Source organism: Ambystoma mexicanum, chromosome 6p (assembly GCF_040938575.1).
Source record: "Ambystoma mexicanum isolate Mex_15411 chromosome 6p, UKY_AmexF1_1, whole genome shotgun sequence".
NCBI lineage: Eukaryota > Metazoa > Chordata > Amphibia > Caudata > Ambystomatidae > Ambystoma > Ambystoma mexicanum.
The window spans coordinates 588,519,525-588,533,320 of NC_090935.1; the positions used below are offsets into that span (position 1 = coordinate 588,519,525).

The 13,796-nt window shown below is 45.8% G+C and overlaps 1 protein-coding gene across 1 annotated transcript in view; it reads right to left on the bottom strand.

Annotated features, from left to right (window-relative positions):
• The window catches only part of SCAMP1 (secretory carrier membrane protein 1), a 498,174-nt gene that overhangs the window by 94,619 nt on the left and 389,759 nt on the right, over positions 1–13,796 (bottom strand). Inside the window, exon 7 of the mRNA XM_069627423.1 lies at positions 11,614–11,715. Within this exon, the coding sequence (XP_069483524.1) occupies positions 11,614–11,715 (102 nt within the window). The remainder of the gene's footprint in view (positions 1–11,613; positions 11,716–13,796) is intronic.

The window sequence follows — 13,796 nt, forward strand, 5'->3', positions numbered from 1 at the left end:
CTTACTTACCACAATTGAAGCAGGCTGTTCTACTGGTTTCAGGTAGAACAGCTTAAAAATCGACTTTCCTGCCCAATCAGCTATCTTCATGATGTCCTCCAAACGGACTCCAACTTGAAAGGCTTTTGAAGCCATGGCCCCTCTCATGGAGTGGGCGCCGAAGTGGGTAGTATCTATGCCTGCTTGTGTCAGAATCAACCACACCCATCTTGCTAAAGTTGGGGCAGAAACTGCTTTGCGAGGCTTACGCAGTGCTATCAATAATTGTCCCTTTTGAGAGTTTCTAAGAGGAGCTGTAGCCTCTTCATAGACTTTCAGCCATCTGTCCAGGCAAAGCTTGGGCTGCTCTCTAAAGGCGGGGTAAGATATCACCCTCGAGTTGCATTTAGTTCTCCTGTGTATGTGAAACACTATGCCATCAGGAGAGAAAGTCCTGCCTTCTAGGTCGAGAGCTTGGACGTCCGAAACCCTCCTGAATGAGACCAAGCAGAGCAACGTAGTCAGCTTGCCGGTGAGAGCGGTACGTGATAACTCCTTATTAGGAGGCCATGAAAGGAAAAGATTGAGTACTTAATTGTCATCCCACAGCTTGTGATAGAGGGATGAAGGCAGCATTGCAAGCCTAACACCCTTGAGTAACCTGCAAACAAGGTGATGTTCGCCCGCTGTGAGTCCCTGAATGAGGTTGTGGCCGGCAGAAATTGCAGAGCGATAAGAGTAGACTGTCCTGTAGGCGAGACCTCTTTCAACTAATGAAGCAAGAAAATTGAGGATCTCCTCTATAGGTGCCAAAACTGGATGAAGTCCTTGATCTTGGCACCAGATCCTCCAGGCGTTCATAGAGTTGGAGTACCGTTTGAGGGTAGAAGGGGCCCAGCTCTCCTCGATGAGGTTGACGGCCTTAAGTGACATACCTGGGATTCTCCACCTTGATCTGAAATCCTCGAGGCTGCTAGGATCAGTGATCCGCTGAGTAGAAGGGGATGACGCTGACCTGACGGGTCTAGCAGGAGATCCGGAAAGTGGGGTAGAAGGATTGAAGAATCCGAGGAAAATTCCAGAAGAACTGGATAACAGGTCTAAGAGGTCCAGACCGGGGCTATGAGGACCAACTCTGCTTGCTCCTGACGGGCCTTCGCTAGGGTCCTCGTTCTCATGGTAAAGGGGGAAAGGCATAGTAGATCCCCTCGGTCCAGTCCTGCAGGAACGCGTCTGTCGCGGTCGCTGCTGGATCCAGTCTCCAGCTGTAAAACACTGGTAATTGTGTGTTGAGGTGGGAGACAAAGAGTTCCTTGGACATGGGACCCCAAATTTGTTTAGGCGAAGAAGGATATCTCTGCCAAGCCTCCAGTCGCTGTTATCGATCGAGTGGCGGGAGTGCCAGTCTGCTACTACGTTTGTGAGACCCGGAAGATACTACGCAGTTACGGAGATCTGGTGCTCTAGACAGAAATGCCAAAAGTCTTTGGCTAACTTGGCTAGAGGCTGGGATTTCGTGCCCCCTAGATGATTGATGTATCTCACTGCGGAAATGTTGTCCACTTTTAGCAAGATACAACAACTCGCTTCGTCTCTGGCAAAGGAGCGCACCGGGAAAGAGCCCGCTAGGAGCTCTAGGCAGTTTATATGCATTTGTAGTTTCTGAGGGGACCAAGTTCCTCCCCGTGGCTATTGGACCGCATCTCGCTCCCCAACTGGAGCGGCTGGCGTCTGATTAGATTAGGATATCTGGGGTGGATCCGAAAATGGCTCTGCCATTCCAGGCCTCCATGTGAGTGAGCTACCAGTTGAGTTCCGTTCTTGCCTGTGGCGAGTGTGTCAGATGCTGGGCGTAAGAGAGACTGCGCCTTAGATGTTGGCCCTTCAGCCTCTGTAGTTCTCGGTAATGAAGAGGACCAGGAAATATTGCCTGGATGGAAGAGGATAGGAGACCTATCACTCTCTCTAGCTCTCGAAGAGATTTGAAGCTCCTTTGCAGAAGTCTGTGAATCTGCCGTCGGGTGGAATGTATTGTAAAGCAATAAACTGGGCACAACAAGTTGAACACATGGTTTATTGCTTGTAGGGATAAGCTGGGTAGTAGAGACCCCCAACCATCTGCACAAGTAGACTGACTCCTCAAAGAATAACATTCTAACACAAAGCTCAGGATTGCTCTGATGTCATCAATAGCTAGGATTCCATCAGTAGAACAAGGAATGGAAATCAGATAACACATTAACATATAATAGAAAAGACATCAACATAACACCCCCCCCTCCCTTATCTGAACATCAAATTTCTATTTACACAAAACAATTTATAATACATGTAATTCGAACAATGACATTATATAGAAAAAGGTGTCTGTTTGCTCAGCAATTTTACCTCCTCACCTTCGCAACCCTTGACAGACTCCAGACCTGTCCACTCCTCCAATTTCACAGAACGGTCATAAACTTGTACAACCTTAACCGGATCCGAATACAACGGATCACCCTTTTTCTTTATAACAGCTTTCCTTATTCTGACTAGATCGCCCACTTCAACTATAGTCTTCTTTCTTGGAAATTTTTCATTAACTTTCTCAGCGCACTTCCTCTTTCATTCATCCATATTCCTTTTCACTTCATCCACCACCTCATCCGTTTCTCTGGCCCCGGCCTAACTAAGCTGGGGATAACATTGTGTTACTCCTCCGTCCTCTCATTAATTCAAATGGACTCACCTCTTGTTTCGGCATTAGGAGCCATCCGCAAGGCATACATTCGTTCCTTTACCGCAACTTTCCTGTCCAACCCACACGCATTGGCATTCCTAATACCTTCCATTATACAGCGGTTGACCCTCTCAATCATACCATTGGCTTGAGGGGACTACAATGCAGTCTTTTTATGCTTGATTCCACATCTGTACATGTACTCTTGAAAGAAACCTCCAGTAAACTGTGGACCGGTCTCCGTCAACACACTCCTTGGCAAGCCCTCTATCTCAAATATCTCTTCCAGAAATGCTACAATAGATTGACCCGTGACTTCTCTCAATATTTTGAAATCCGCCCACCTTGAAAACATATCTACTATGGCCAACACAAACCTACCACGACCTCTGCCCATAGCCACTGGGCCTAAGATATCCATGGCAAGGTCTTCCCACACACCCTTAGGACCTTCAACTCCTTTCACAGGTTGCACTACAGCAGATATGCTCTTCCCTGACTTTATGCAGTCTACACATCCTCCCACTGTTTTCTCAATCTCGCGGTCCATACCCGGCCACCAATAATCGGCCTCAATTACTCCCTTGGTTTTATACGTACCAATATGGCCTTGATGCGCAATAGCAATTAGTTTTGTTCTAAAACATACTGGAACAACAAGCTTATCCCATTGATATATTAGACCATTCTTCACAGATAATTCCTCTCTCACCTCCCACAAAGCCCGCTCTTCTCCAGATAACAATCTTTTCTCTGGCCAACCATCCTTGATAAAATTGGTTATCCGCCTCCATATTTCATCAGACAACAATGCTTCAACCCATTCTTCTTTGTGAAGTACACCTCCCATCGTAGCAAATACCATACTTTCAACTTCAACAGACTCCTTCTCGTCTTCCTCATCACTAATCCTTACTCTAGATGCATGATCGGCCTGCACATTGTCCTTACTGGCTACCACTTCAATGTTAAACTTGTGACATTGCAATCTTGTCACCCAACAGGCAACTCTCCTTGAAACTTTGTCCAACCCTTTGCTTTCAAATATAGCCTTCAGTGGCTTGTGGTCTGTTCTTAACACAAATTCCTGACCCCACACAAAGTTTTTCAGTTTTTCTATACCCCAATGGCATGCCAAAGCCTCTTTTTCTAAAACCGAGTAGTTCAATTCAGGACCTCTCAACATGCGCGAGGCATGTAACACCACGGATTCTGCACCATCCATTCCCACTTGCGACATAACCACTCCAATACCAGTTTCACTCGCATCAACAGACAAGATTGTCCTTTTTTTAGTATCATACATGGTTAAGGGTTTTGCCATATCAATCTCAGACTTAATCTCAACAAATTCCTTTTCACACTCTGCATTCCAAACAAATTCCACTCCTTTTCTCAACAATGCTCTCAGCAAGGTAACCTTATCCGCATATTTTTCAATGAAACAATGGTAAAACTCTATTGTCCCCAAAAATGAACGTAACTCTGCCTTATTCTTTGGAGACTCCATTCTTTTAATTCCATCTACCAACACTTTTTTGGGCCTTAAACCTTCCTCCAATATTTCGTGTCCTAAATACTCGACTACTTGAGTAGAAAAGACACATTTCTCACTTCGTAAGGTAATAACTTGTGTTCTGAAAATTTCTAAAACCTTATTGAGTTTCCTTTTTAAATCTTCTTCAGTACTGCCACAAACCAACACATCATCCTGGAAGCACCAAACATTGTTAATACCTTTGAATAATCCATTCACGACTTTTTGGAAAACTGATGAAGCTGATATTAATCCGAAAGGCATGCGCCGAAACTGGTAAATGCCTTTTTATGTGATAAAAGCCGTCAGTTTTCGTGACTCGGCATCAAGGTTTATCTGATGATAGGCGCTCGCCATATCCAATTTGGCAAAGTATTTGGCATTTCCTATCCTAGACAGAAGTTCTCCCATATTTGGAAGGGGATGGCGGTCAGCAACCACACATCGGTTCAATTCTCTTAGATCTATGCATACTCTCAAATCCCCACTGGACTTTTTCACAACAATCACAGGGGAAATCCATTCAACCGCCTTTGCTGGTTCAATAATGCCAGCTTTCTCCAGTTTCTCCAACTCCACTCTCACAGCATCACGCAATGACATTGGTAACGGTCTAAGTTTTGCCGCCACGGGCCTGGAACCCTCCTTCAGCACAATTTTGTGAATCATCCCTTTCAAACACCCAACACTATTATTAAACACATCTGGATACTTGGCAATGAAACTTTTAGAACGATCATCCAAACTACAGTCCATGGATAGTTTTTCTACATTTAACACTTGTTCTTTACTATTGGGATCTAATTTAATACATAGTCCCCTTTGTTCTCTCCATCCCAACAGCGTCTCACCCTTCTTGGTGATATATATTTTTCTGCGTGTAACCCTGTCTTTAAATTTAAAAGTTTTAGGACAACATCCTACCACATCAATCCTACTGCCACTATAGCCCCCAGGTGTCTTGTCTGACGGGCTTAAATCGTCCATCCTACCTCCCAGCACATTTTCATACACCGCCTTTGATATCAAAGTGATTTTGGAACATGAGTCCGCTAGCATTTTAACTTGGCAACCATTCACTTCCACCCAAGTTGAAGGATGCTCGCATTCATCCATTCCGGAACATTGAACCATATTCACAGTAACAATTTCATTTTCTGAACCTTCATATTCATCTGAGGATGGCCCATCTGGCTCCTCAACCAACATAACGCTCCTCCCAGCACAGACACTGTAATTGGCACAACAATTTGTAAAATGTCCCCATCTTTTACAGATGTTACATATAGCTCTTCTTCCAGGGCAGATCGGAGAATTAGATAGGTGGCGGGCACTCCCACACCTAAAACATAGGCGCTCCTGTCTCCTTTCTCTCACTTGTACATTTTCTTCTTGCACAGATTTATTTGCTATTTGGTTACCATTACCACCCTTTCTTTGATACATGACAGTCGATTTGGCCGTTTTGCCCTTCTTTTTCATTTGGTCTTTTGCGGTTTCTATCCTCTTGTCACCAACTTTCAAGACCTCAACCTGTTGGACAGCTTTGGATACTTTCACAGCAAGGTTTGCCAACATTTCAAAGTATGTTCAATTCTTTTTGCAATCCCAATTACTTCATCTAAGCAAGGGTCATCTTTTAGCCACACTTCCTCTCTGATCCTGTCAATGGCAGAATGTAACATGAATTGATCTCTAATATGTTCATCCAGACATACACCAAATTTGCAGTTCAGCGATAAATGCCTAAGTGCAGTGATGTATTCCTCTACAGTTTCACCCTCATGCTGAGATCTCATACCAAAGTGATAGCGTTCCAACACAGTACTTATCTTTAGTTCAAAATGTTTATCCAGTTTTGCCAATGCTGCATCAAAGTCATTCATACCTTCCTCAACATCCAGTTCGCTCAATTCAGGTAAAGTTTCAAAAATTTGCTTCCCCTCATACCCCACAAGAAGATGCATAAGCATAGCCAACTTTCTTTCTACTGACATGCCATTGCCACATGTGGCTTTCACATAATGGAGAAAACCTTTTTTCCAGGGCCCCCATTTAAAAACATCTGGGGACCCGTGATTCCGGATACAGCCATGGTGCCAATCCAAGTCTGTAGTGCTCTCCGAAATCAGCTACCAATCCACCAAAAGTGAAAAACAGAATGTCACTCATTTGCCACCTGCAGCCAATGTTTCAAAATATAAGCGCTCACCTCCTGTAAAAACACTGCTCTCCTCTTAACAATTGCACCATGTGATATCAAAACCAAACATGCGCAATATTGCTTGCAGGTCTCCAGAAGGTAAGCTCAGAGAAGGTTCAGCGCACTTTCCCTTCAGTCCAACGTCGTAGGCCAGGTCGGGGGGGGGCAGCTCCTCACCCGTAGGCCTGGCGGTTGGAGGTCTCAGTCCGGCTCCAGCTCCTCAGCTCCGGATAACAACTCCCACTACAGCTGCTGCTTTTCTCTTGCAGCTTATCCCATCCTCGTCGCCAATGTAAAGCAATAAACTGGGCACAACAAGTTGAACAAATGGTTTATTGCTTGTAGGGATAAACTGGGTAGTAGAGACCCCCAACCATCTGCACAAGTAGACTGACTCCTCAAAGAATAACATTCTAACACAAAGCTCAGGATTGCTCTGATGTCATCAATAGCTAGGATTCCATCAGTAGAACAAGGAATGGAAATCAGATAACACATTAACATATAATAGAAAAGACATCAACATACCATGTATCTTTTCCGCAGGGAGACGGAGCTGAGAAACCTGGGTGTCCACCACGGATCCCAGAAACTCTAGGTTCCTGGATGGACAAAGGATCGATTTCTCCCAGTTTATAAGGAAACCTAGTCTGTGTAGTAGGTCTATGGCTAGCCTGGTCTGCTCTTCCACTAGCTCCTGAGATTGAGCCATGAAAATAATGTCGTCCAGGTAAATTATAAGCCTGATACCTTGCTCTTCAGATGAGCCACTACGGGTCTCAGCAGCTTGGTAAAAGCCCAAGGTGCTGAAGAGAGCCCGAATGGTAAACTTGTGAACTCCCAGTTCCGATTTTTCCATGAAAATCTTCCAAGATATTCCAAGATAACTTACATTTACCTGATGTATGGGCACCATGAGGTAAGCGTCTTTCAGGTCTAATCGCATAAGCCAATCGTTTGGACTCAAGATGTCTGAGCATGTGGATGCCTTCCATCTTGAAATGACGGTAGACAATGAAGTCGTTGAGAGCCCTTGGATTTATCACTAGGCGTACTTTCTGTTTCCTGCATACTAAGAATATGGGGCTGTAGAAACCGCTCTGGCTTGAGCAGGGGCGAATTGACTGTTTCCGGTGTAAGCTTTGTATTTCGCTGTCTAAAAGCTACTTCATCTGCGATGGACATTGCTATTGGGGCGGGGTGACAAGCTTGAAAGGGTTGCGCGAAGAACTCTAGGTGCAGACCGCAAGCTGTGTCCCTGACCCAAGCATCCCCGGATAAGGAGTCCCATGCATGCGCAAAAAGAGCTAGTCTCCCTCCTATGGGCGCTTGAGGTGCTGACGCTGCTATAAATACACGGACCTGTGGATTGTTGCTGGGCCGGGTATCTGGCGGCTATTCTCCAACCGCGACCCCTTCCTCGCCCCTTGAAGAAAAGAAGGTGTTCGAGGGGTCTTGCCAGCCTTGGTGTTGGTCCCTGGATTGTTGAGGTCTTCTATCGAAGAAGCAGCAGCTGGAAGAGCGACCTCAACCTCGTCCTGCCCTGGAGAACATTTTTGAAGAAAAAACTCTTGATGGAAGCTTGAGCTTTATCTAGGGCGGTAAAAGTACTGACAAACTTCGACATCTCCGTCATAAAGTTATCACCGAAAAGCAGACCTTGGGCTGCCGCACCTGACTCGGTGTCCGCTAGCTCACTCAGCTTAGTGTCAATCTTGAATAGGATGCCCTTCCGGCGCTCAGCCGATAAGGCGCAGCTGGCATTTCCCAGCAGATTGCTCTTTGCGCCCAACCTGAGAGATTATCGGGTCAATGGGGTCGCCTGTGTCGATGGCAGCTTCAGCTAGGTCCATCATTTTTTTTAGTGGACCAGTGACGTCCAGGACTCTGTCCTGGCAGGACCTACAGGCATGGTCAATGCCCTTTCTTGGATCTTTAACATTCTTGCCCAGGAAGGTGATCATTTTAGAGTTGAGCTCTGGAGTTAAAGCTACCTTCCCTGGAATCTCGGGGCAAGGGCATTCTGCCTTGAGTCTGGCTCTAACCTCTTTATCCAGAGGCTTACGCAACCTTGTTTTGATATATTCCATTGTTCTGGACGATGGTTCCCAGTCGGTAGATCAGGGATGTACTAGATCTTCCGGCGCAAACTCCCCTCTAGAAGGAGATTGTACACCGGGTGACTTCTTAGGTTTGGGGGCTGCCGCAATCCCTGAAGTTGAGGGTCGTGACCCTATGGTCTGAACATCCTCTTCTGAGGAAAACCGAGACTGCTCATCGATATTGTATACTCCTTCAACTTGTTCCTCATCCGTGCCCGGTCGGTATCCCTCTGGGCTTGAGGGTCTTATACCCCTGTTGTCTTCCTCGGGTTAAGAGGGTTCATCGAGGCAAGGGGTTTCCTTCCTGTTCATAAAGGCCTTTTTCAGCCTGAAGAAGACATCCGAAACAGCAGCAGTGGCAGGTTCTGGCTGGCTTGGGCTAGCTCGGGGGGGGGGGGGGGGGGGGGGGGGCGGTCAGAGTTTTTACTCAGACGAGCCGGAGTACATCCCCCAACTGAAAGGTGCTTTCTTTTTTGTGTTCTTTTTCTCCCAGGTGGAGAGGTTTCTTGTAGGTGCTCCTCCATGCTGTCCAGGCGCTGCTGGATTGGTAGAAGCATCTCTGATGCAGCCTTCTTGATACTGGTCTACCCGGAGGATCCCAGTACCTTTTTTAAGCTATTTGCCATTGCCACTTCATCTATAGGGTACTCCTCCTCATACTCAGACCAACCTTGGACTGCCTGAGGGGGGTACTTCGCTGCCATAATTGTAAAATATATATGTAGCACCTTTCCTACACTTTTTTTTGTCTCTAATATTCTTTTTGGGCACTGGACGTCTTCCCTCTAGCCCACTCTGACAGGATTATATGACTGATCCCAGTCTTCAGACCTCCTTTGTCTGTTGAAAATCTTCTTTCCTGTCTTGATTTTTTTTTTTAAACTGTCAAAAAGGCAATTAGGAAAATTGATTTATGCTGCTGACGCTCGCAATCACAAATCCGCAATGAGAAAGAAGCAGAAATGCGTTCGCGAGCCCCAGAAATACAGAAAAGGACCGGAGGTTCCTGAAGATCCCTCTAGTGGCCGCGGGCGGCACCGCGGCCACAATGGAGATAAAGCCGAGTTTCCGGAGACTCGCGCCGGGCTGGGGAAGCAAGCAAAATGTTATGCAAGGAACCGCTGAGGCAGCCCTCTTCAATGCAGAAAAGCGAACACTTAATCAGCGTTATGTAAACAAGGAAACCGCTTCGATGTTGCAACAGTCTCCAACGCCGGCAGGAAACAGCCGGCATCGGAACATTCCACCAACGCTGAAGGGGACGCGAAAGGTGTACCTCACAAAAAACGGGCTTCAAGCATAAAAGGGTAGCGCGAGGATCGAGACAATAAACAGATGTTAGATAGCTTATGAAAACATTAAGATTGACTATACATAAGCATAAACTTGCAAAAAAATTACATAAATGCAGTCTAGAACATGAATGTACTTATCTCTTGCTGTGAGCAGCAAATAAAGAGGAAGTTACATCATGTTAAAGACTGTTTATGGGGACATCTGTGTGACTATTGGTGGACTAGTGTAACATGTTGGTGACCTTGGGTGAACTATGGAGTGCCTCATGGGAAATTGAGTTTTTTCTTCCTTCAGAGGCAGTGTTAAACTGAACTCTAGTACTTTCAAGTTTTTCATTGGTATTTTACTATTTTACTGCACCTTTATTATGCATACCGTGTGCTCGCAGTCAGGTGCACAAAATACTTGCTGCTGAGCTTCTTTCATATGTTAAAAATAAAGAAAGAAGCATAATGTGAGCCTCCGGTCTTGACATAGAATTCAACTCAGCGCTAGAATAAAAAGGTCACATGAGCTGCGTAATGAAAGCCCGATGGCATAGGCAGAAAGGTTTACTTACCAAAGTGGCTACTGTACTGCTACTTTCCTCCTTTATTCTGCGAAGTTCTCCCCAGAAAGAAGACAGGACTGGACTGTGATGTACAGCAGCATTTTTTTATTTTCACAAAGTATGTGGGGGCTCATACGCAAGCGCAAACCAGCACAAATCATCATTGCTGGATCTCACTTGCGCATGCCCCTCCCCCAACCGCCAGTCCTTTTAAGATGAAGAGACCGCGCACTCCTATTACGGAGGTTACACAGAGGGCGAGAGCGACAGGACATATGGATGAAAGAAGACTTAAATAGGAGTACTGAGCCACTATGGTCAGGAACTTTAACTTACTCCCAAATCACGCCCCCTTTCCTCCATACTGACAGGAGATTGAAAAGCACACAGAAGCCCAAGGCTGGATGGAAGAAAAATGGTAATCAAGAACCCAGAACTCCGAACCGTAAAGCAATCAACCAAAGTTCCCGAGGACCTCCCGTCCAAACTCTGCATCAAAGCTGGTAGTGCAACTTAAAGAGTAGTGTTATCAGAACGACTGCGCCATTGCCCATCTGGCCTCTCTGCAAATGTCCTTGGGTGGGGGTGGGGGGAACAGGTCTCTAGATGGCCAGAGAAGCCAATGTAGGCTCACTAGATCAGCTGCTGTTTGGGGAAGGTACATTTATCAACTTGTAGCATTTAGGAATGCAAGAGAGAATCCAACGAGCTATAGGAGCCATAGAGGTCATGAGTGCCTGAAATGACCACCTTAGGTAAGAAACAACCGCACAGAAAATGTGAAGTCTTCAGAGGCTCCAACTAAAACTTGAGCAACCTAAAGAAATCAAAATTATGGAACGGTTTTTCTGTGTATGTGTGTGTCTGGGGAAATAAAGATAGTTTTATTAAACTGACAACCACCCCTGCAAACTGCAGTTGCCCTGCTACAAAAATGTGGTGCGTCGCTGGCTTCAAAGTGACAACTGTGCGTAGACAATTTATGGGAGAGACTACTTGAAAATTAAAAAAATGCCATGTCAAAAATCATTATTATTGAAGGCAAATAAAAAAAACATCAGAACACAAACCTGCAGAGTAAATACCATAGATGCAATGCAGATTGTTGTCCAAAGGTCATGGCGGTTTCAGACATTCCATCAAGTGACTATAATGTGTCTGCTTCACTATACTTTTTTAATCCGATAGTCATTTAATGTCAAACAGGTTTTCTTGCTAATCACTCACCAGTTGCCCCAGCCATGGAATCCCAAAGCCTGCAAAACGTGTACAGCAAACTGACAAATGTAAACGAAAAAGAACACAAAAAATCGAAAAGAGCTGTCACTCCTGGAAGACAAAAAACAAGAATTAAAAATGGCTTTGCAAGCTAGCGGGGCACTTTCAGTATTACGACTAGTAAACAGTCCACTTCACAGCAATGCAGTTAAAGGCAATTTAGTTAAAATGTATTCAAACTGTCAATAACGGGATAGTTTAAAGAATTCTTTTGTTCTTCTCTATGTATGTGCACACAACCTAAATGTAATTTTATGTTTTGTGTTGCTGTGTGTAGAAGGTGTTAGAGAATGCACTGGAAACAGAGTCAAAGTGAAATTCCTACTTCTTGAGAAGCAAAGTTACTGAAACGCCCTGATATGGATAAGCCATCTGAACAAACCAACATGTAGAAGCAAAGTAAAGGGGTACTCTCTCACATTTTCTCTCCAAAGACTGTACATTTATCTCACCCAGCAAGCTAGCCACGTCAGGACCTTTTAAGTTCTGACACATTAAGTTGACAACATAAGGTTACAGATTAGCACAACATCCTCTTCCATGTTCCTCATTCACTGCCTACTCCCTCTTCTCACCCACGTGCACGTCCTAGTCCCTAATCCTCTTCCTAGTCCCTGGTCCTCATTCCTCTTACTCTTACCCATCCAAGCTTCTCTCCCCAATTCCTTATCCTAGTCCCTCTTCCCCTTACCCCCTCACCCTAAACCCTCTTCTGCATCCCAATTCATTTCCCCTCTTCCTTGTCTTAGCCCCTCTTGCTCATCCTACATTGCTTATAGTCCATCCCTACTGCTCATCCACATCCTAGTCCCTCTATCCCAGTATTCTTCCTAGCACTGCCTCATAGGTCTCTGCTCTAGACCTCTTACCCTCTCACACCTCGTTCCTGTCCTAGTCCCTCCTCATCCCACTAATTATCACTTCCTAGTCTCTACAATTTAATATGATTTACTCATCCTAGCCACAGTCCCTCTTCCCCACTCCTATTCCCCCCAACCTAGTTCCTCATCCTAGTTGCTCACCACTTTACCAGTCTTCTTGCTCATCCCACTGGTTCCTCGTTCACGCTCCGGGTCCCTCTTCCTCTTCCACAAACCCATCCCCATTCGATAACATTTCAAAATGTTAGCCCTCTTCCTAATCTTGGTCCTTTTTCCTATGCCCCTCAATTGTGCTAGTACTCGTACTCATCCTTGTCAAGTAACTCATTCCTCTGCATAATCTCGCTTCCTCATCCCAGTCCATATCTGGCTGCTTAGTCCCGGTCCTAGTCCCTCTTGCTATTCTTTATCCTAGTTCCCCTTACATTTCCTCATTCTAGTGCCTCATCATCCTAGTTTTCCTCCTCCCTCCTCTTGTGTCCATATTTCTTGCCCTTCTCATCCTAGCCCTTGGTCCTCTGTCCTACTCTTGTAACCCTGCTCCCCATCCATCTCCGTCCTCCTCGCTCTGTCTAGCATCGCCCCCCCCCGTCCTATATTCCCCTGTCCTAGTCCCACAGTGCCCATTAGTTTCCCCTGGCCTAGTCACACCCTCCCCTATGAAAATCCCCAGTCCTAAACCCACATCCTGCCCCCTATTCCCCTATCCTAGTCCCAAAACGCCTCATCTTTGTCCTAGTCTGTCCCTAATCCTTATCCTAGTTCCAAGGTCCCTCATCGTTGTCCTAGTCACAGTCCCTCATCCTTATCCTAGTTCCAAGGCCCCTCATCTTTGTCCTAGTCCCAGTCTCTCATCCTTGTCCTTGTCCAATAGTCCCACAGTCCCTCATCCTAGCTATGGGCCCAAAGTCCCTCAACCCATGTACCCTCCTCCTAGCCTCACCGTCTAGCATCTTTGACCAAGCCCCAGAGTCCTGCAGTTCCATCCCAGTTCCTCGTCCTAATCATAGTCCTTCATCCCGCTCCTCGTCCCAAGTCCTGCTGTCTTGTTTCAGTCCTTCTGGTTTGTTCTAGACCCTCATCTGACTTTCTCATCCTAGTCCCGGTCCCTCATTGTAGTCCTCTCTCATAGTCCACCTTCCTCATCCCTCTACGTAGTGCCTTACACTCATCTTAGTTCCTCTTCCTCATGCCAATCCCCCATTCTCACACTAAATCCCCCCTCTGTGTAACCACCCTGCTTCCTCATAT